Below are 24760 nucleotides of genomic sequence, written 5' to 3'. Positions count from 1 at the left end.
TTAGAAGTGGCTACTTCATTTGCGCTTTCTTTGACTCATGGAGCTGCATGAATTTTATTACAACTTTTCGCACGATATGGCAGTTTAAGTCCGCTTGATACTGTAAGGCGTAAGCCATTGGTTTCCAAAGGAGATTTTATTTGTGTCGCCAGCATAGCCTATTGACAATTTATGTTGTAAATAGTCCTACCTTATAGGCCTACCTGTAGCTTAGGGAAGCTAACAGCTTTCTATTAGGATCTAGTTTGTTAGTTACAGTTTTGTCATAACTCCCTGATGCATTTTTGCATTTAGAATAGCCAGAGCATGGATATCTCAATCGGAAAATTAAACAATATCGGGCGCCAATGGAGTAGGCTGGGTGAACCCAGCCTGATCTGCCCGCTATTTATTTTTTTCTTAAAAGATTGAGCTTGGTGTTGTGAAAGCCAGACGTTGAAAGCCGTTGAAAACGGCATGGAACTGACAGAGATGTTTTCGTTTATTAATAAATAAATAAATAAATAAATAAATAAAATATAACATTATGCTGATACCTTTTGCTTTTCCCAAATACAATGTAGCCTACAGGTGTAAGTGACCTTTTATCAATCCAGTTGCAATGGATGAACTGTGATGAACTGCCCTACTTGTGATTGTTTAGAGATGTTAAAGGTTTTATAACAATGCTACAACTTCTTTGGCTATTCTACAATCTATTCACCTTTTCAGCGCCAGTAGGCTACTTTCTGTGCAGCCGCACACACACACACACAGGCATGCCAAACAAGCATACACAAAAGTTTGGGGGATGGAGTAAAAGATGGAGACAAATTGATTAGTGTGATTTATTTTCGCAGAAAGGATGTACAGGACTGAGCGGCGGTCATATTTTGTACCGCTATGCGGTACATCTAGTTTTCATTGTGTCCCCTAGGTTATATCTGTGGCCTGAAATACCTTGTATGTGAAAAACAACTTCTTCCCGAAGCACTTTCGAATTTATTTCCTCAGCATATTAGGTCATATCATAGATTATTATGGGCATTATTAAAATAATAATAAAAGAGTTTTTGAACTTTAATGTCACTAATGCTGATTATTCAATGATTGATTTGAATTTAAATATTTAAAATATTTTCACAGCAAAAATTATATATGCGATTAATTTAGATTAATTAATCACAGAGTATGTAATTAATTAGATTATTTCTTTAATCGATTGACAGCCCTAATATGTTTATATGTTTTTTTCCTCTTCATGATGCATTTTTTGACTGATGCGACTTACTGTATACTCCGGAGCAACAAATAACAATATTTCTTCATTTTAATTGCTGTCAGTTCACTCAAGTCTACAGTAGCCACGTTTACATGGACACTTTTAATCCAATTAGAAATGGAATAACGGCTCAATCGGAATACAAATTCTCATAAACACCTCAACTGGAATAAAAATGCCTGATCTGATCAGAATTTTCGGAATGAAAGAGGTGATGTATTCCTTTCCTATTCCGATTGAACAGCCATGCGTACGGTGTTCATTTTAGGACATCTTCAGACTCAGGTGTCACGGCTCCCACACACAGCTGCGTTCCGTCAACGCATTCCAGTGGGTGTTCCTGACGGTAGCTATGCAAATGACTTGAAGTAAAACCGTAATGTGATTGGTTGGTGCCGTCCGTAGATTGGCTTGATTGGCCGGTGCCGTCTGTCGGTGCAGCAACAGCTGAACTCCTCAACGCGAGCAGTGGGAGAAACGCGACGCGACGGACCCACAATTCAGTTCGGCAACGGATCACGTGAGCCCATTTAAAGTGAATGGGATGCGTCTCCAGCAACGCGATGCACGCAGCTGTGTGTGGGAGCCGTCAGACTCAGAAAAACATCTGTCATCTTCAGACAAAACTGCCTCAGCGTCAGAAAAACCAGACTCAGGTGTCAGACTCAGAAAAACATCGGTCATCTTCAGACAAAACTGCCTCAGCTTCAGAAAAACCCTCAGCTTCAGATGTTTTTCTGTCGGCCTCAGAAAAACATCTCTAAGGAGTCAGGTCTCAGAAAAAACGCTGTCAGAAAAAGTGGAGTCAGGTCTCAGAAAATCAGGCTTTTTCGTCTGACTCTGTTTTTTCTGACAGCGTTTTTTTTTTTAGACCTAATTTTCTGAGACCTGACTCCACTTTTTCTGACAGCATTTTTTCTGTGACCTGACTCCACTTTTTCTGACAGCGTTTTTTCTGAGACCTGACTCCTTAGAGATGTTTTTCTGAGGCCGTTTGGTTTGAAGCAGTTTTATCTGAGGATGACAGAGGTTTTTCTGACGCTGATGCAGTTTTGTCTGAAGATGACAGATGTTTTTCTGAGTCTGACACCGGAGTCTGAGGATGTCCTAAAATGAACACGTACATGCGTACGGTCAGTCGGATTGCCTGTTGTATCTTCTCAACCAAAAGTAGGCAACAACGGCTATTCCGATCAAAGATTGTAAAGCGTTTGAGAGCATCTGATCGGAATAGAACGTACCCCATGTAAACAGGCGGCACACATTTTTCAATTGAAATATTTTAATCGGTATGACAAAAAACTGCATGTACACGTAAACATGTCTACTGATTGGCAGAAATTATGAAAGCAACAAAATTAAAAGTCATCATCATAATCTAGTGGTTTAGTATCAGTAATACACTTATTTAAATGTATACAAAGTTTGAGATGCTGGCATCCCATCAAGGCTGATCTCTCTTAATTTGATATAAGGTCAGCAGACAGGCTTTAGCTTTTTTGTTCCAGGTCCTAAGAAAAAATCTCTGAGAGAATGAATGGGGTTTAAAAAAAACAACATCAAAATGATGTCCTTAGTAGTTAAATAACTGCCAGGGACATCCCACATTTGATTACTTTTAATAAAGTGTTAAACTAGATGTACCGCATAGCGGTACAAAATATGACCGCCGCTCAGTCCTGTACATCCGTTCCGCGAAAATAAATCACACTTCAATTTGTCTCCATATTTTACTCCATCCCCCACTCTTGAAACTTCTGTGTATGCTTGTTTGGCATGCCTGAGTGTGTGTGTGCGGCTGCACAGAAAGTAGCCTACTGGTGCTGAAAAGGTGAATAGATTGTAGAATAGCCAAAGAAGATGTAGCATTGTTATAAAACCTTTAACATTTCTAAACAATCACAAGTAGGGCAGTTCATCACAGTTCATCCATTGCAACTGGATTGATGAAAGGTCACTTACACCTGTAGGCTACATTGTATTTGGGAAAAGCAAAAGGTATCAGCATAATGTTATTTATTTATTTATTTATTTATTTATTTATTTATAAACAAAAACATCTTTGTCAGTTCCATGCCATTTTCAACAGCTATCAAAAACAAAGGTCATTTTTGGATGGATGGATTTTTTGTGAATGTTTCTTCTTCTACATAAGATTTTAGTCATCTTTAGTTCATGTAATACTTTATTGTCAATGCACAAATTAAGTAACAGTAGTCTGAAACATTATTGTTAATGCACAAATTAAGTAACAGTAGTCTGAAACGAAATGCTGTTTTACATCTTACCAGTGGTGCAAATAACTGACATGTCCAAATGGACTTTGATGAAATGCGTCGCTAGACTGTTCATACACATTTTAACGGGCCAAAGTTGAAGAGCTGTTGTCCGTTATTGTTCGTGCAAATTTAGGCTGATTCATGTTCCCTTGCATTGTGTAACTGAGGTCCATGGCTAGTCTGGCTTTCACCAGACCAAGCTTAATCTTTTAAGAAATCAAAAAATAAATAGTGGGCAGATCAGGCTGGGTTCACCCAGCCTAGTCCATAGGCACCCAATATTGTTTAATTTTCCGATTGAAATATCCACACTCTGGCTATTCTAAATGCAAAAATGCATCAGGGAGTTATGACAAAACTGTAACTAACAAACTAGATCCTAATAGAAAGCTGTTAGCTTCCCTAAGTTACAGGTAGGCTTATAAGGTAGGCCTATTTACAACATAAATTGTCAATAGGCTATGCTGGCGACACAAATAAAATCTCCTTTGAAACCAATGGCTTACATGCCTTACAGTATCAAGCAGACTTAAACTGCCATATCGCGGGCGAAAAGTTGTAATAAAATTCACGCAGCTCCATGAGTCAAGGAAAGCGCAAATGAAGTAGCCACTTCTAAATGGGACCCACTACACAGTAGCTTAAGGTGCGTTGCTAAAGCAGCCATAATGAAATGAAGGTGTCATTGTTTGGATACTTCACACACACGTGCTTTTTAATTTCACAGACTACAACTACCCAGCTGGAATCTAAGCACATCGATTCCACTCACACCCTGCACGCACTTAAAACAAAATAAACAGGCGTCTCAGTCTCACGCATGTATAGGCAAAACTGTATCAGACCGGTGTAACGTTGGTAAATCTTCCATTGCACAGAATGATTTTTGTAGCACGTGCAACAAATGACAGTCGAAAGATACAATTACAGTGCTGCTATCAATTTGCTTGGTATAACCGCATTTATAGTTTTCTACAAATGTAATCAATCAAATTGGCCTCCATCACTCAACCAACGCTAACGGTAACATTACCTAGGTCCTTATTGATATTATAAGATTAACGTACCTGCAGTAAAAACCAAGCATGTCCGACAAACATCCTCAGATTTATTTCGGCTTCAAGAAGAAATGTGAATTACATTTCATGTGAACATCATCCTATCCTTATTAGACGTTCTCTGTGTAAACTATAGTCCTTGTAGGAAGCGTCTATTGTTTTTCCAACCCACTTTTAACTTCCAACAAAATTACGTCTCACTGCAACAATGCGCCATCTAGTGGACAAACGACTACTTATCCAATACTGGAAATGCAGCCATGATGATGATGATGAATATTTATTTTTTGGCTTTCTTTTAATCCTACTGAATTTGTAATTATGTATCTGCCGTTCTAATACCGATAGTATGTGGGTGCCTGTGTGTGTGTGCATGTGTATATGTGTGCACCGCCATCTACAGGCCAATGAGTGTACAGTCACTAAATGTACACATAACCTAATTTTTTTTTAGACCCCCCCATGGATGAAATTCTACGAAACTTGGCATACCCCCAGAGAATGCCAGGTCAATTATACACATGAAATTTGGTGCAGTTCTGAACATCTTAACTGAAGATAGGGGCAATTAAAGCAGAATAATATTGCATTTTCATTTTTTACCGGGGGGATGCAAATCACAAATGAGTGATTATGGGCCAGGTTGATGTGGGCCCTTGAGACCAACATATCATAAAAGATTCTTCATCCTCAGTGCCACAGTTCAGGTAGTTATTTAGGAAAAACTGCTTTTTTTGCGGTTCGGGGGGCCCAGCACGGGGAGTGGAAACGAAATTTTTCCGTAAAAGTCTAGTGGGGCTACATACCCACCAAATTTCATGTGCCACGCTCTGGAAATTCACAATTTCGTCGATGTCTTTAAAAAAAAAAAAAAACATAGTCCAGTATTTCTTTCGAAATTGAAATGAAGTTGTACGCAACAGCAAACCCTAGCTTACTAACAGGTTGGAATTTTGAAATGTCACGTGACGTGATGTCTCACATGAGGCGTTGCTGTTGCATACAACTTCATTTCAATTTCGAAAGAAATACTATGTTTTTTTTTTTTTAAAAACGGCGACGAAATTGTGAATTTCCAGAGCGTGTTACTCCACACTCAGCAATTGACTCCTACGGACTTTCCCCTAAAGATGGCAGCTGCAGCAGCAACATTTCCGGAAAGGTACTTGCTTGATGAAGTTCATTCTGGACTCTCTATCCGACCACATAAAGACCTTGGGATACTTCGGTTTGGCTTTAGGGACCCTCTACTCAATACCACGTAAGTGTAATGTTGTTTGGAACTGTAGAAGAGGTATAAAAATAGTGTTTTGTAGCGGCGAAATTACATGCCTGGATCACTTCCAGGCTAACGAGTTTTGACTAAAAACGGTAAAATCGAACTTTCTCAAAACACATCCGAATGACATGATTTTGATGTCAACTCAATGTATGTACTCCCAATCATCTGTAAATTGATCTAAAGTGCATTTTACTCCAGATAATTCCTTTAACACCCAGCACACACTGAGGAAATCTAGGCAAAGACTGTACTTCCTACGTCAGCTGAGGAAGTTCAAAGTATCAGCACCCATCTTGAAGGCCTTTTACTCCTCAGCTGTGGAGAGTGCCCTGACAAGTAGCATCATCACTTGGTATGGGTACTGTACAGGCCGTGACTGCAGTGCCCTACAGAGAGTGGTGCGATCTGCCGAACGTACCATCAGAGCACCTCTCCCTACCCTGCAAGAGACCTACAAGAAAATACTATGTACCAGGGCCCAACGTATCTTAAAGGACTCGTCACATCCTGATCATGGACTTTTCAAAAGACTGAGGTCAGGCAAACGTCTTTGCTGCTACAAGCACCACTTAAGAAGTTTTTTTGTCTTAAGAAGGCTTTGTGAATACGGTCCCAGAATAGAGAGACTGAGGAGGAGCTTCTATCCTCAAGCAATCCGTATCCTGAACACACACAAGACTATATAAACTTTTTTTATTTTTTACACACTTGCACATGGACTGTATACACACTGCACTTTTTATTCTCTCTTGCTATTTATTAAAATATTTCTTGATCTTTCTTTCTTCACACTTGCACAGAAAAAGCTGAACACCAAATGAAATTTCACTACATGTTTTACGTTAGTATTGCGATGTATGTGACAAATAAACCTCCTTGTATCCTTTGATTGTCTCCATGTGAATTTTAGACCAATTATATTTCTATTTTAGATATAGAAACGAGAAGTGTTAAATTATTTGTGCTATAGGTAGGGGATTTCCCATTGTGGCCATTCAACAACCAAACCTATTTAACATTACTTAACATGACTCAGGATACAACGACAATGTACAGTTGGCAAACACGCCATTTGATGTGCCCAGGATACGCAATGGCCTTCCTTCACGGTACCACATGCGCTGCTAGTAGCCTGAATGCCCAAACAAGGATCCAAAGGACAAAGTCAACAACAAAGCAAGCTTTGTGTGCAAAAAAACAGCATTACCAACAGAGCAGCCCTGTATCAAGCAACTGTATCAAGCAAACACCTTTCATCATTTGTGTTTCGTTAGTTAGTTAGGCCCACAACACCTCCAAAAGGCTAAACAGTAGTGTCTGGTGTCCCAGATCCATCCCCCTCCACTCTCATGATGGGTTCAGTAACCACAAATCCTTCGGCCATTCTTCTTTGTTGCTGTGGCCGTTTATGGTCCAATCAATAACAAAACCAGACAAACCCTTGATGTCAGCACCAACAAATATAAAAAAAAAGTCAATTCACCTTATTCACTCGAAAACCAAAACGAGGCTGAGGTGTACACTGACCAGACTAGATCATGTTAACGCTATAGGACATAATTTATTATTTATTGACCAATGTATATCCTAACACCAGAGTTTCCTTTTCAGGAAAGAGTTAGCATGAGCGTCTCAGTGGGCCTTGTCTAGGCCTACCTGACTCAGCCCAGAGTTTGAAGGCATCTCTGGCTGCAGTATGTAGCTCACCCACATGTTCATTCCAGCCAGGTTTTATGTTATTATGAACCTTACCTCTAGGTCTAGTAAGAGAAGCACTTGATGTATTAAGGCTATTGACAATGCTGTCATCCATGGAACATATAATACAAGGCCATGGTTATGATCTTTACGATTCATGTCCTGACACAGCAATGCATCTTTGGGTAATTTAATGAGGTGAGGTAAGACCAATCGTCTTTACAAAATCTCCCCAGATCGTCCAGATTCCTAGGTCCACACTTGTGCATTCTTCTCACCCCACTGTTTTTTCTATTCAGTTTAGATCAGGGGACTAAGATGGCAATGGGAGAAGTTTGATTTTGTGTTCAGTAAACCATATTTGTTTTGATCTGGACGTTTGTTTTGGTTCATTGACCTGATTAATGACCAATCATGACCCACTTTTAGTGTCTTGGTAGAGATGACAGATTTCCTTTATTTTTCTTGTTTCTTGGTTTTTCTTGGGGTTTATGATACCATGCACCTTAATTAGGTTCCCAGTACCTTTGGGAATAAAAACACCCCTACAATATCACAGCCCCTCCACCATAATTCCCATTAGGCATGGGGTTATTTTCAGTATAGTCATTCTTCGTGCTCCAAACACACCTAAAGTGTTTCTAGCCAAAGAGAGCAATTTTAGACCACACTTCCAGACAAAGTCACTGTACCATTCAGTAACTCCTGCTATTTACATTTGTAATTAAATGACTGGACAGGCTTTCACCTGGCATGCCCTCTAAATAATCTATTAGCGGTGAGGTCACTTTTGAAGATTTTTTGGGGGACTTGGTGACCACAAGATGATACCTTTTTCTGTAACTCTCCAACAGTGGTTCTTATGGGTTTTCCCCCTGTTACCATCCTCCATACTCTACGTAGGGGCAAGATAACCATGGGTCTTTGTCCAAGCATGTTTGTCACATTTCCAGTTGATTAGAACCTTTTAATCATTGTTTTAACTGTAAATATAGGCATTTTCAACAAAGTACCTAGTTTTTATAGATATCCCCTTACTTACAAATGTCAACACACTTTCTTTTTATTTAAATTTAGTGTATTCTCTTGTCTTTCCGATGTTGAAAAATGACTAGAGGATTTAGACTCTGTGTCACTTTATTTTCATACCTTAGTGAAAAAGAAAGTTCACAGACATTCTGAACTTAAATAAGTAGAAATGAAATAGGAAAATGCTTCTGTTATGTTTTGTATATAAGATTTGTCTAGGGGTGCCAATAATGAGCAATGTCTTTTTGTTTAAAATATTTATTTCTTTATGAGATTTTATTTTTCTCCGAATACATTTTCTTCCCTTCAAGGATGGATTTTCCCTCATTGTTTTCATTGTGAGAGTACAATAAATCACCAAAAGATTAGGGTACTATATATACTAGGGTTGTCAAAATAACATGTTAATTTAATTAATTACAGAAAGAATAACACGTTAAAAAATGAATGCTGATTAATTGCATTTCTTAGTGTCATTTGACCCAGTGCAGTCTGGCTATAGTGACTGAAGGAGTCACTTCCATTTGCATTTATCATGCTAAAAATCACCAGCCTGCTCCAAAGGGAAATTTATGATAAAAGAGAGAGAGGTTGAACTTTAAAGTCTATAATGTTGGTTTGGCTCTTCATTGATTCACCCATCTGCCAAATTTTTTTTTAAATATATGTTCATAGCAAAAATGGATGCATGTGATTAATTTAGATTAATTAATCAGAGTATGTAATTAATTAAATACATGTTTTTAATCGCTTGACATATATACACTTACTTGGTTACATTGTATAGTATACCTATGGGTTTTCATTCTTAGCCCTGAGTCAAAACAATGATTTTGACTCAATTTGTTTAGCTATGGTACAACATTACAGCACTTTGTACACAAAATGCCCATACACTGAGCTACTTTCACATAGATTTTCAAGTGCCTACTAGCTACCCCACAAACCATTTTAATCCTATGACAATGACCAAAAAACACAACCTGCCCCTGGAATAATCCTTAAAATATTCAAGCCCATTATATGTGGAGAGCTCAAATATTGGTACATTAATAAAATATAAGTAAGTATAAGTATATATACTCTTTTGATCCCATAAGGGAAATTTGGTCTCTGCATTTATCCCAATCCGTGAATTAGTGAAATACACTCAGCACACAGTGAACACCTAGTGAGGTGAAGCACACACTAATCCCGGTGCAGTGAGCTGCCTGCAACAACAAATACTTTAAATCTGAGACGGTGCAGCAACAACCTTATCTGATTTGACACGGAATGACCCATGTACCATCTGTAGGTCAGACTATGTTCCATTAGGTCGCTTCTATGACCATTTCCTTTCTCTGGCCATTACAGGCAGGAAAGGGAACAGTCAAATTTGAAAATCCCACTACATCCCCTAGTCACATCATGTATATCATCATATTGTTATTTGAAAGCCAACAAGAAACAATGATTTCCTTCAAATGTTTTCAGATTTCCAAACATATCAATGTTTTTTTGTTTTTTTTACCTGGGATGGGTGAAGTGAGGGTTCAGGTGAAGCCAAGTTGGTCTGCACAGACTGACTTTTCTCAAGCAGACTGTGTGTGAAAGCCAGTCTATCAAGGGTGTGAGTATTCCTCCTCCAGTGACTGTCACTCTGAGCCAGCGCTTCATCTTCACTGAGCGCACGCACAACAGGACCTGGCAGGGGAAGGGGCATAGCCCCATCACTTTCATAGCCATCCTTGGCCCTGCTATGCTGTAATGAAGCTCCACCACCTTGGTCCCACCTCATACGAAGTTTCAGAGCCTGTTGTGCCTCCTGTGCCAATTGTGCCTTTAGCAAGGCAGACTCAGCATTTTCCTGGGCTAAGATCCCACCCTCCAGAGAGGGTTTATATGACTTGTGCTTGCGCTTTCCCCCCACAGCAGTATGCTGCAGTGTGAAGGAGCCACTAAAAGTTGACGCATTCCCCATGTTGTTATAGCATGCCATATGCTCCGCAGTCCTGAAGCCAGATTGTTCCACATAAACTAGTTGCTTAACATACTCTCGTCCAGCTGCACTGTATTCCCGCCCACTAGAACTACAGCTTTGCTCAGTAGAGGTGTAAACTCGTCTCCCAGTGCTGCAGTCAGGCCCACTATGGCAGTAGTCTTGAAATTCTAGGTTAGAATTGGTTTGCTGACTGGCTGGTTTCTGCCGGGTTAGCACCAGCTGGCTGTAAGGGGAGTGACTTTGTTTAGGTGAGTGGTAACTAATGGTGGGCTTCCGTGCTGGAGACATATCAGAGCTGTAATGGGAGGAGTCACGATGCATATCAGTAGGAGGTTCTTCATAAATGGGAGGTGCCTGATATTCAGTGGGTGGTTCCTCATATAGAGGGGGCTCATAGGTATATCTGGGGGATGGTGGTTGTGATTCCCCAGATGAATGCCTCTGTATGCTCAACTCTGTTCTCCTCAAGTAGGGTGACTGCGATTGGCAATCAGGATGGAGGACAGGTGAGGCCTGAGGCTCAGGAGAAGTATTATCAGGACAGTGATGTGGATGGGTACAGGAGACTGAGAAACCATTCCCCTCAGACAAATAGCTGGGCTCCCGATCTGACACTTTAATCAGCATTCTGAACCTGCAAAACAATGTACAAATTTCCATGTAATCCCATACCCCCAAAGAGCACGCATGATCTGTATCTAAATCTTAAATTGAAAAAAAAAAAATGCAACCAAAAAGAGCCTTTTACTTATTAGTTTATTAACACTACCCAAGAATGTAGATGGCACAAATGAATTACATTATTTGCTACGATGAAAACTTAAGCTTGCAATAATGGATGATGGAATTAAGTGTAAAATCACAGGATATAAACACAATTGTTTATTTTACAATAGTCTATTTTAAACTTAAAACTCATGTGAAACTTGATCAAAGATGTGCATTATGAAGAGACTTTCCTTTTAAAATGGTTATTACAAAAACTAATTTTGGGGAAAGACTTGGTGGGCTTTTTTTCTTTGAACTTTAAAATTTGAACGATGGTGCGTAAAAATGGCCAATTGTTTGCTTTAATTGAAGTGCAAGCAAAAAGGCAACGCATCTCATTCAATATACCACTTATCTTGTTTCATAGTACACTTGCCGTAAGATAACCACGTCCAGTATAATAGATGTAAATTTGGCATTGTAAAATAAATGCAGCATTAGGAAATAAAAGTCCCTTAAATAAATAGATGTGAAATTATGAAATAAAAGTATTATAAGTATCACTCAGGAGCTTCTAGACAAACAGAAGCCGTCACACAAAATTGTAGAAAACCCCTGGGATTTAAAAAATGTAGGTCCCTGATAACAGTATGTGTAATTTCTTACACATCTAAAAGCTCTTTCATTGGTTAAACCAATGCATTGGCCAACACAAATATTTTCAGTTAATTTTACAGTTGGCCTAATATTTTGGTGATGGATAAAAAAGCTACAAGAAAATAAGACAACACACATGTGGGTTTGAGTTCTGAAGTGCAGTTGTGGTTAATTCCCCATTAATTTAAATGGGGTCTGAATTGACAAGTATCTCTTGGTATAACCAGGATGACTACCAGAGGTATTACTAGGATGACCTTTTGTCTTTCTATAATACACATTAAAATTATATTTTATTTTCTCCACAAGGCCATAACAAATCAACTCATAATACAAATCAACAAATCAAATACCTTTCAACCTCTTCCTCTTTCTCTTGTTCAGGTGAGGAGGAGTTAACCACACTGTGTGCAGGGCTTGAGTGTGTTGTCACCGTAACACACTGTGAGGTTGTGTCCGTGTTCTGTTTGAGGGTCTGCAATTTGGCAAGTGGAATGATGTCGCAGGTCTTGGGACGGTGCCAAACAGTGCGCTGTGTAGCAGCACTATAGTAGTAGAAGCGAGAGGTTTTAGGGTCGAACAGTTCCCACCACTGATCTTCTCCACTGGGTTTGATACGGACCCCTGCTGGTGCATCCCATACACACTCTCCTGTCAGTAGATTAGCATACATCCGCTCACGTGTGCGTGGCTCAACAATCTCCACCCACTCTAACCTGCAAAATCACACAAATGGAGAAAGGTATTTGACTCTGTAGTATTCATTCAACCAAATAATTCAGTCAATACTGTTAGCATCATAAGAATATTAAATGCTTTATACTGCTCCTCAATCTTTATGAACATTTTTATACAGTATTTAGTACATTTTTCATTGAACCTTATGTTTGATCAATACTTTTTTTTGGCAGCAAATAAATGGAACTAGATGTACCGCAAAGCGGCACAAAATATGACCGCCACTCAGACCTGCACATTGTCTCCGCAAAAATAAATCTGTCAATTTGTCTCCATCTCCTACTCCACCCCCTACTCTTGCAACTTTTGTGTAAATGAGTGTGTGCAAGTGTGCGTTTGCTTTTGTGTATATGTGTGCTTCTCTATGTGTGTGTTTTCATTTGTGAGAGTGTGTGTGGGGGTAATAGGGTGTGTGTGTGTGTCTGCTTGCCTGCATGTGTGTGTGTGTTTTATGTGTCTGTGTGTGTGTTCACTTGTGAGGTGGTGTGTGGGGGTAATGGTGCGTGTGTGTGTGTGCCTGCATGTGTGTTTTTATAGATAGATAGATAGATAGATAGATAGATTACTTTATTCATCCCCAGAGGGAAATTATGGTGTTACAGCAGCAATTAATAATATGTGACCCTGCAAGGCGAAACCAGTCGTTTTGGTAAAATTTACAAAATTAAGTTAATGTGCTCACATGAACGGACATTGACTAAGCTTTCCAACAATATGTATATCGAGGGTATTGCAAAAAGTATCGCCAAGATAACCGCATCCAAAGTTGGCATGGTTCTCCTGTCACGATACACCAGAAGAGGAGAAAATCTAGCCTAGAAATCTAGACGCACCCTAGCGGCGGCAAATTAATTTGCTCAGCCTGTACGTCTAGTATCGAACCATAGGAATTTCTATTGGCTTAACACCGTGGATGTTCTCCAATCACAACGCTCTATTTCGTTAGAGTCTTAAGGCGGGCTTAACAGGATAACGACATCCTGCGACGGTGAACAACAAGGAAGGTGGCTATGGCGAACGAAGAGCGGTTGTTTGAATCGGCGTTGGCGTCAACTTTGGAGGAGTTGGACTTGTGCTTTTCTTTGAAAGTAGAGCAACACAATGCACTTAAGTCATTCCTTTCAAGAAGGATGTATTTGCCGCTTTTGCCGAATCGGATCCGATATGGTCGTGGCGCTGGCCCTATTGCATGCCTAGGCAGTTTGAAAGACAATTCTTTGCCCGCCCCTTGGATTAAGCAGGTGAATGATTCGATTCCAGACTATACATTTCAATGATATAGGATGGCCTGCCAGGCTAGAGAAAATCACCTTTTTAAGTAAATTGTCACGTGCGATAGTGTGAGGACACAGCTATTATTAGCCTTACGGTAGTGTGACTTTGAAGCGGATGACTGACTATGTCCAGTTTTATCAACCGAGTGAGTGTCTTTTTCTGCCCCCTAGTTAATACCAGGGACGGCCATAAGGTGTCACTATAGAATATAATTAATGTATTTCGGGGGAAGTAAGGGGAGAAGAAGTTCTATGTACACAGATTGTGTAGGCTTATAGGCCCACTTTTAAAATGTGCTACTGCTACGTCAATGGAAAACTTCTCCTGGTCCGTAAAATGACGCCAGGATATTTCTAAGTTCGTGCTTTGACCGTTCGTGCCCTGAAAGGCAAGTCTTTCACATTCGGTTACATCTGCCAAGAACGATAGAGAGCTTACACATTGAGTAACGAGTAGCCTAATGAGTAGGCTACATTTTAGCTCTACCGTAAAACCTTATAGCGGCGTGGACAAATGGAATGACTGCTAATGTGTTTAATCTTCACCTAAATAAAGTCAGGGTTTAACAGTCAAAACGTATGTTTATCCGTGAAATTTGTTCACAATATGAAAGTGTAGACTGTATACTGTCGAATTATGCAAAAACGTGAAATTCGACATTTAACCCATACGTTTGTTTATCGTGGATTTTCTCAAAATAGCACTGTGTGCAAGACGACTGGTTTCGCCTTGCAGGGTCACATATAAACATATATCACACATAAACATACATACAAGTTAAAAAATAAATACAAAAATAAGCACAAATTAGTGACCTATTGATGGTTTCAGAGAGAGTAGCCTACACTGTGAGTGGTTTGTCCTGGTGGTTTTGCGTTTTTCGTTAGAGGCGTGTGCTATCAAAAGCTTCCTGCACCCTACTGCGGTGCGGGCTGTCAATAATATCGCAAAAGATACCGGTACAATTCTCACAAAACTTGTTGGAAAGGTGTATCACTGTCTAAGGAAACCCCATTCATTTTTGAAGCTGATCAGACTCAAAGGGAACTTTGAAGCATTTTCCATACTGTAGCCTATTTTCTCTTAATGATAGCGAAAGTGAAACGTAGTGTCCTTTTATTTGAATTTGTGCGTCCTGTGTCATTAATTTCCTTCACGTCTTACAACATAAATAATGCATTCATATGCTAGTAGTAATGTCAGAAATGAACCGGTTTATAAGCCTCTTAGAAATGGTTGTTGCATCTTGCATGTTACATTTAGATGCAGACTCAATCGCGAATCCATGCAGGCAAAACATACTCAATGTGGCGACGGCACAAAAGTTGAAAAAACTTTTACAATGGCGGTGATGGCCTACAGTTAATGTGAATCGCGGACAATAACCAAAAAAAAGGAATTTCCACCTCCGTTCACCAAATAAAGTTTGTGTTTCTACATGTTATCACAAAACGTAATTTCTGTCAGAAACCAGCCTATAATGCATAGGGTAACTTGAGGTGAGTCAGACAGAAGAGGGACCTGTCTTAGTAGCCTATCTTGAATCCCATCCCTTTCAAACTACCTTATAATTGTGTGATTAGCCGCCTGAATAATAAAATCAAAATACAAAATATGATTGGGCTATAGGTCCAAACCTATGAGTAAGCATTCAGTGTAATATAGAGGTTATCAAAGATACTTTTTGTATTTTCTTTTAAAATATACATTTTGGAGACAAATGGAGTCATACCACAGGTCTATGTCTAGGGATGGATTATTGAATGGACCTACTGGCCCCAAGAGCTCAGGGGGCCCTGAAGCCTAAGACTGTGTGAAGTTGCTTCTCCGCCCTTCTCTTCTATTTCCACAAAACTCAAAGTTGTCATAATATAAAGGGTCATTTTGTTTTTAAATCTTCCGGGGGAGTATGTCCCCGGGACTCCCCTATCTTAACTGGGGAGGGTTTTTTTGCATCTATGCCCAGGGGTTCATAATCCATCCGTGCCTATGTCCGTCAAAAGTTTGGTATATCCTAATTGACTGACTTAACTAATGACTTGTTTGTGATTTTAATAATATTTTTGCATGGCAGGAAATGTATTGAAATTCTGTTATTGAAATTCAGACCCCACGACAGATTTGGTCCCCCCCAATGTTGACATCATGGCTACGGCCTTGTTGTAAATAGTTATGGCAGTGGGCAGGAATGATTTCCTATAACGGTCCTCGTTACAGCGAAGTTGGAGCAACCTCAAGCTGAAAACACTCTGTTGTTTGACCAGTAGTTCGTTCAGTGGATGTGAGGTGTTAAGGAGCTTTTGCAACATCCTTCTCTCAACAACTAACTCTAGGGGTTCAAGTGTACTTCCAATTACAGAGCTAGCTCTTTTAACCAACTTGTTGAGTTTTTTTAGTGTCATTTGCTCTGATACTGGTACACCAGCAGATGGCTGCAAAGAAAATGATACTAGAAACAGCAGACTGGTAAAACATGTTCAACATCCTGCTGCACACATTAAAAGACCTAAGCTTCTTCAAGAAGTATAGTCTGCTCTGTCCCTTCCTATAAACAGCCTCAGTGTTGCACTTCCAGTCCAGTTTGTTATCCAGATGTACACCCAGATATTTGTAGTTTTCCACTACCTCCACCTCTTCCCCCATGATGGAGACAGTGTTCAACTTTGTCCTAACCCTCCTGAAGTCCACTACCATCTCTTTGGTCTTGGCCACATTTAAGAGTAGGTGGTTGTTTCCACACCACGCAAAAGCTGTTCACCAGTTCACTATACTCAGAATCCTCCCCATCCTTCACACACACTACAACTGCAGAGTATTTCTGCAGATGACAGGTTGCAGAGTTGTACTGAAAGTCCGAGGTGTATAATGTGTGGGGATCGACCGATGTGGATTTTTTAGTGCCGATACCGACACCGATTTTTTTCCCATCAGCCTTAGCCGATGACCGATACAGGCTGCCGATTTTCTTGAGCCGATATTTGGAGCCGATCCTGCTTTTATTTTGCTCCCTCAACTTACATCATACAAATGACACATAATTACACAAATGATGTTAACAAATGTTATAAGTCTCAATTTAAAAAAGGAACATTTATTGAACTTATGGATGGGTGCACTGGATATGGTTAACCGTGCAAAATGCTTTCATCAAAATCTTACAACACAGCCTTGATGATGCATTGCTTGCTGACTATAAGACATAATTTAGGTCATCACAAAATGTCCTTTGTCAACACATTTAAATCATTTAAGAAAACAATAAGCCTGAAAAGTAGCTATTGAAATAAAGTGCTTGATTTGTAATTTAAGACTGCATGGTTTCAATTTTTCTATGTCTATATTTTCCTAAAAAAAGCTGCCAGATTTGTCAACCACAGGACATATATCAGCAGAAGAAAATGACGTGGTGTCAGATGTTTCTGTTCTAAATGGCATCAACGTCAAAAGGTATAAAACATATCTCTCAAAGTTTTAAAATCTCTCCTTCTGGTAGCGCAGCACTCTCATATCGCTGTGATGTGTGTGTCCCACTGAGTGAGACAGACCAGACGCACAGACAAACTTCTGTTTGGTAGCTGACGAACCACCATTGAACTGGATTGATAATGATAAGGTTAGCAAACGGCTCTAAACAAGTAAGGCATACACGGTATGTCTGGTACATGGTAAACGTTAACACGAATTAATAGTCAACTACATATAACACATCTCTCATTATTAAAGCTCTGATATCACTGCGATGGCAACTCCGCCCAGCTCGAAGGGAGAGAGGGGCACACACCACACACGTCCAAAACTCAGCCAGGTGGTCGCTGAATAAAACTCCCACAAATATCACGGAACAACGTTGGCATTACTTAATCATATGATTGACCAGTGTTCGTAACAGCTACCGCTACCGCATGCATACGGATAGCCTACAACTTAGCTATTTGCAGCTCCCTAAATACAATTGCAAGCAGTTTTATAGAAGAGGCATTCAGGGAGGGAGACACACACTCACACACACCACACGCGTCCAACACTCAGCCAGATGGTCGCTGAATAAAACTCCCACAAATACCACGGAACAACGTTGGCATTACTTAATCATATGACCAGTGTTTGTAACAGCTACCGCTACCGCATGCATATGGATAGCCTAGCCTACAACTTGGCTCCCTAAATACAATGGCAAGCAGTTCTATAAACGAGGCATTAAGCATTAAATAAAGTACCTATCTATCTATTATTCTCGTTTTCCATTTGGACCCACAAACTTGCTTCCACCTTCAAAGTGTATGGCAATATTTCAGCTAAGTCAAACAGTTAAAAGATGCTTTGAAAGTTTAAAGTTTACTGTTGTCTTGAAGAGCAGGCTTTCAGCACTCTGCCTGTGGGGGAGGGGCAGTCTGCACGTGAATTGGAGGGTCTCCAGCAACACAGAGCTGCCCGTGGACGCCTGTATGTAAATAATGCGGGGGAAAAAACTGTCTATCAGCCGATGCCGATACACGTAAAAACGTAAATATCGGCCCGATATATCGGCCGGCCGATCCCTAATAATGTGAAGAGGAAAGGAAAGAGTACAGTCCCCTGCGGTGCTCCTGTGCTACTAACCACCTTCTCAGACACACATCCTCCCATCTGTACAAACTGTGGTCTTTCCGTCAGGTAATCAACAATCCATGATGTTATGGATGTCTCCACAGGTTGTATGGTGTTGAAGGCACTGGAGAAGTCGAAGAACATTATTCTCACCGCACTACCAGCTTCATCCAGGTGGTTGTGGGCTCGCTGAAGCAGGTAGATGATGGCATCTTCAACACCAACCTCACATTGTTAGGCAAATTGCAGTGGGTCCATTGAGGTGGACACCTGAGGTCTGAGGTGTGCCAACACCAATCTCTCTAGCACTTTCCTGCAGTGTGATGTTAATGCCACTGGTCTGTAATCATTGAGGACTGATGGAGAAGACTTCTTGGGTACTGGAACAAGGCATGATGTTTTCCACAGCACTGGAACCTTCCTCTGACACAAGGCTGGTGTTGAATAGGCACTGTAGAATCCTGTAATGTGTGTGTGCGTGTTTGTGTGTGTTTATGTGTGAGTGTGTGCGTACAGTACGTTCCTGTGTCTGCTTGCCTGCATGTGTATACCTGCATGTCTACTGTGTGTGTATGTGTGTGCGTCTGTTTTTATGTGTGTGTGTGTGTGCATGCGTGCATATGTGTGAGTGTGTGCGTACCTGTGTGTGTGCGTGTGTGTGTGTGTGTGTGTGTGTCTGTGCTTGTGTGTGTGCCTGCATGTGTGTGCATGCATCTTTATGTGTGTGTTTGCGTGTGTGTGCATGCATAGTCACTAAATGTACACATATATCGGATCAAAACAAAAAACAATGGTTCTGTGTCATCCTTGTGGGGCTACATGCCCACCAAGTTTCATGCACCCCGGTCTTTCAGTGTCCTGGGAATCGTTGACACAAAATTACTGAAGAATAAAAATACTAAAAATCCAGAAAAAAAAAATCTGACTAAAGCCATATGACCGCTGCTTTGCTGCGCTGCGGTCATAATAAATCACAGGAAGTATTGGCATTAGACCAGTAGGTGTCATTAGACATGCTAAATGGCTGTTGTACAGTGTTCCTGTTTTAACTGATATGCAGACATGTTTGTTTTGTACTGTTTTTACTGGTCTAGTATATACTAAATTATTGTTTTATTTCATTTTTTATTTTTGTTCTTAATTTGAATTTTGTATAATCTGTCCTTTTGTTGTTGTTGTAGAGAATTGCTGCAAAAGAGCTTTCCTTTAGGTCAATCTTTCCTAAATAAACAATAGTTGATGATGCCTTATGCCTTATGAAAACAATATTCTTGATTGTATCATCACAATATCAACTTTATAACAGGTAGTACCATGCTAGAAGTCAGCCACCACCACAAAAATCAAAACATTAAACCAAATTACAGTGCTACGTCTGTCCGTTGTAGAAGCAATAAGATCAGCAACACAACAATCTGCTTCTGATACTCCAAGATGGGCAGAGGATGGAACAAAAGATGTGACAGACGGAACGTGACCGATGCATTTAGTGGAAATGAGAGGCTAGAAAGAGCAGCCCTTCCCATTGCACAGCTCCAAGTAAGATGTATCCTTTCAGGATTGGTAATAGCTAAAAGGCATGATGGTGACACGGAGATGGTGAAATAAAATGTCTTGGTTCTGTGGTTGGCACAGAGATGGATCCCTTTATATCAGTGGTGGAGATATGGACTTCTAATAAACTGCTGTCCATCATCAACACGCCGTTGTACATTCACCAGGTAAAGGATTGTGTTTAATGGCAGACTTATTTCAATGTCCTGCTCAACTGACAGACTGAAGATGACGGAAGTCTTTTTTCCCCCTAGGCCATACAGATTTTCAACGCATCTCAGAGATGGCAGGGTGAATCTTCTAAGCATAACACCTCTCTGCTTCAACCATGGCTACCTGCAACCAAGACTGTCTGCTAGCCTAGGACTACTTGCTATTACCTTTACGCAATCAGTTTTTTGTTTATTTTGTTTTGCTTATTAGAATTTTAGATTACAGGTGAACTAGTCCAGATTTCCAGCACTCTCATCAGGCTGCAACACACAACTATTTTTGTAATCAATTGTTTTTTTTTATTAACCCTCTATGGTACACATTATGATTATTAGTAAGTAATTCTTCACAACAGAGAAACACAGGTAGGTTACACTGTCGCAAAGTCAGAGAGCAGTCAGGCCTCAGACTTGGTACTACAGGGTAGCAAACCTGCAGCTTGACCGTCAGGTGGTTGCTGCACCCTCTAAGATTAGTCAGAGTTTGTCTGCCTAAGTTTTAGGTCACAAAAGTAAGAACTGAAAAATATTTTTTGATATTGCAATGTTTTAAAAGAAATCCCCCTTTATTATTATTATTATTATTATTATTATTATTATAAATTTTACTTTTATAGCATGTTTGGCAATTCTCTATATCTCTATATCTTATATGATCTTAAAAATGATCATTCCAAGCCTTCTAGGATGGACAAACATGATCTCAGTATGACTGAACCATTAAAGGTTTCTACTGCATGCCCATTGGTTTTATATAAGGCCCTATAGTTTTGGAACTATGGGCAAACTGCTTATACTAAGGGTCTTGTAAACAATTGCTTTGTACCCACATGACATCAATCAGTATTTTTTCTGCAAATACAATACTTTATTAAAGGTGCAGTCAGGGATTTTGCACAATTTCAAGCCCATAACATTTTCTGTCACATTCAGCAATCATCTCCTCACAACCGCTAGCTATTCCATAGTACACTGCAGCCCAGGCTCCGAAAACTGGAAACAAAGTGGGGTCAGCCTGTCCCCCAAACAAAAACAAAACTCTGTGTGGAATTTCTCTGGGAATACTGAAAGTAGGGGGAGATACCTTCGTTCGGCCTTTGGTTAAACTATAATGTATGTTTTTTTGCACAAAATCGCCTGCTAATAAATTTAAACATAAACACAAACAAACAAACACCTGTGAAATCCCTGACTGCACCTTTATTGTCATGCCAATATTTTAATCTATAGTACTATTAATCGGTGGTACAATATTGGCACTTGGTTCACTAAATGCCAATACATTGAGCTACTTCTGCATAGATTTTCATGTGTCTACTACCCCCCATACCATTTCAATCCTTTGAAAATGACCGAAAAACACATCCTTCCCTTTTTAATTCTTAAAATCTTTAACCCCATTATAAGTGGACACCTCAAATATTGGCACAGCGTTAATAAAATATTGTTTAGATAATTTCAAATATACTCTAGAGAGAATTTAAATTCCTAGTGCTATAGGTAGGGGATTTCACACAGCGGCCAATCAACAACCAAGCCTATTTACTGTCAAAAACAAAATCACTAACAAATGAACTGGATCTCCTCATATGGGCAAAGATGGCAGCTTTGGTTCCTTTTTGTAGGCGAACTTCAGAGGTCTACTGCAGTCCTCTGCTAAGGATCTGTTCTCCCTCAGAAGTACCAGTGTGCAACCTATTTCACAATTGTGGATCCTCCTTTCTGGGGGTTTACTGTACTTGCTCATGCATTGCAGCGGGAAATCGTGAGTCCTGTACTGTGGATCTTTGTGTTGATTGTTTATCATCTTGTGGCTCACTGCTGCTACAGTAGGTCTAGCTACTTCTTTGGGGGATTATTTTTAGTATTTGGCCTGTAGCCAAATTTTTGTTTGCTTTAGGTACTTGATGGCAAGAAGGAACAGAGCACAATAGATTCCCAAGTTAAAGATGCTGTAGTGCTGGTATGCAGCCGTTGTATAGGTTATCTCCTTGGCTATCATTTTATGGAATTAGAATACTCCTATGTTTTGTATCTGCGTATCATGTTTTGAAATGGTAGAAATTATTTGTAACTGTAAAAATGATTGCTTAGGTTGTGCTGAAAAAAGGATAAAAGATATCACTGAGTGTATTGCACATTCCTGAGACCTCTATAAAGTCATTAAAACATAGTGCAAATATAATGCAAAATACTGCACAAAATGCTGTGAGTTTTAATAATAATAATAATAATAATAATAATATGTTTTATTTGTATAGCACCTTTCATACACAGAATGCAGCTCAAAGTGCTTTACATTTGGAGCATGTAACACAATAATAGAGAGGAGTCAGTCATTCCTCTTCGTTGCTGTGGCCGTTTATGATCCAATCAGCAACATATCAGAAATGTATATATAGGCTTTGCTAACAAATGCTTAGGCCCCGTTGTGTACTCTAAGCGGTTTGCTTTAGTATGTTCTCAGTAAGTGTTGTGATGATATGACTTTATACACAGACGTTTAAGAAACAGAACTACGGGAAGACTGTCAGTCTTAACCCTTAACCCCCTACAAGCATATGGCAATTGTGGCAACTGTGAGCAGAACCTGACTTAATAGGGGGAGCCCGTCTGCAGCTCTAATGGCAACAGTTACATGTAGAACTAGATGTACCGCATAGCGGTACAAAATATGACCGCCGCTCAGTCCTGTACATCCGTTCCGCGAAAATAACAGTAGTCTGAAACGTTATTGTTAATGCACAAATTAAGTAACAGTAGCCTAGTCTGAAACAAAATGCTGTTTTACATCTAACCAGTGGTGCAAATAACTGACATGTCCAAATGGGCCTTGATGAGATGCGTCGCTAGACTGTTCATACACATTTTAACGGGCCAAAGTTGAAGAGCTTTTGTCCGTTATTGTTTGTGCAAATATAGGCTGATTCATGTTCCCTTGCATTGTTTAACTGAGGTCCATGGCTAGTCTGGCTTTCATCAGACCAAGCTCAATCTTTTAAGAAATCAAAAAATAAATAGCGGGCAGATCAGGCTGGGTTCACCCATCGTCCATAGGCACCCGATATTGTTTAATTTTCCGATTGAGATATACACGCTCTGGCTATTCTAAATGCAAAAATGCATCAGGGAGTTATGACAAAACGGTAACTAACAAACTAGATCCTAATAGAAAGCTGTTAGCTTCCCTAAGATACAGGTAGGATTATAAGGTAGGCCTATTTACAACATAAATTGTCAATAGGCTATGCTGGCGACACAAATAAAATCTCCTTTGGAAACCAATGGCTTTACGCCTTACAGTATCAAGCCGGACTTAAACTGTCATATCGTGGCGAAAAGTTGTAATAACATTCACGCAGCTCCATGAGTCAAGGAAAGCGCGAATGAAGTAGCCACTTCTAAATGGGACCCACTACACAGTAGCTTAAGGTGTTTTGCTAAAAGCAGCCATAATGAAATGAAGGTGTCATTGTTTGGATACTTCACACACACGTGCTTTTTAATTTCACAGACTACAACTACCAAGCTGTAATCAAAGCACATCGATTCCCCTCTCACACCCTGCACGCACTTAAAACAAAATAAACAGGCGTCTCAGTCTCACGCATGTATAGGCAAAACTGTATCAGACCGGTGTAACGTTGGTAAATCTTCCATTGCACAGAATGATTTTGTAGCACGTGCAATAAATGACAGTCGAAAGATACAAACAGTGCTGCTATACATTTGCTTGGTATAACAGCATTTATAGTTTTCTACAAATGCAATCAATCAAATGCCTCCATCACTCAACCAACGCTAACGGTAACATTACCTAGGTCCTTATTGATATTACAAGATTAACGTACCTGCAGTAAAAACCCCGGGGACGAAATGAAATTTTTCCGTAAAAGTCTAGTGGGGCTACATACCCACCAAATTTCATGTACCCCGGTGGTTCGGTGTCCCGGGTATCAATGACCAAAAATTCAGGGAGTAGATGACGGGAAAAATTCTTGAATTGTGTGCATGTGTGCGTGTACAAATTTATGTTTATGTGTGTGGGTGTGTGTGTGTGTGTGTATGCATGCATGCGTACATATGTCTACTGTGTGAGTATGTGTCATACGTATGATTACTGTAAATGTATGTGTGTGCGTGTGTATCTGTTTATGCACATGTGTGCACATGGAATGGGTTAACATCACCCCTGGAAAAAATTGGTCATCCTAGGCCCTACAGTTCTCAAGATATTCACAGAGAACTGTGTCTGCCCTACCCTCCTTTCGGGGGGTCCAGTCCAGCGGGGGCTACAGATCAAAACGAAGAATGACGGTTCCATGCTATCCATGTGGGGGTACATGCCCACCAAGTTTTGTGTACCCCGGTCTTTCAGTGTCTCGGGAATCCTTGTTGGTGTACGTCACTAAATGTACACATAAATTATTTTATTGTA

At 40.0% G+C, this 24760-nt stretch overlaps 1 protein-coding gene across 3 annotated transcripts in view; it reads right to left on the bottom strand.

The window, feature by feature from the left end:
- The window catches only part of arhgap39 (Rho GTPase activating protein 39), a 121774-nt gene that overhangs the window by 79702 nt on the left and 17312 nt on the right, over positions 1–24760 (bottom strand). For all 3 annotated transcript variants that reach the window (XM_048251886.1, XM_048251888.1, XM_048251885.1), the window contains exons 2-3: positions 12310–12672; positions 10121–11225 (exon numbers count right to left, since the gene is read on the bottom strand). In XM_048251886.1, the coding sequence (XP_048107843.1) occupies positions 10121–11225; positions 12310–12672 (1468 nt within the window). The remainder of the gene's footprint in view (positions 1–10120; positions 11226–12309; positions 12673–24760) is intronic.

Source organism: Alosa alosa, chromosome 9, assembly GCF_017589495.1.
Source record: "Alosa alosa isolate M-15738 ecotype Scorff River chromosome 9, AALO_Geno_1.1, whole genome shotgun sequence".
NCBI lineage: Eukaryota > Metazoa > Chordata > Actinopteri > Clupeiformes > Clupeidae > Alosa > Alosa alosa.
Note: the sequence above shows the minus strand (reverse complement) of the source record. Positions and strands in the feature narration are given on the sequence as shown.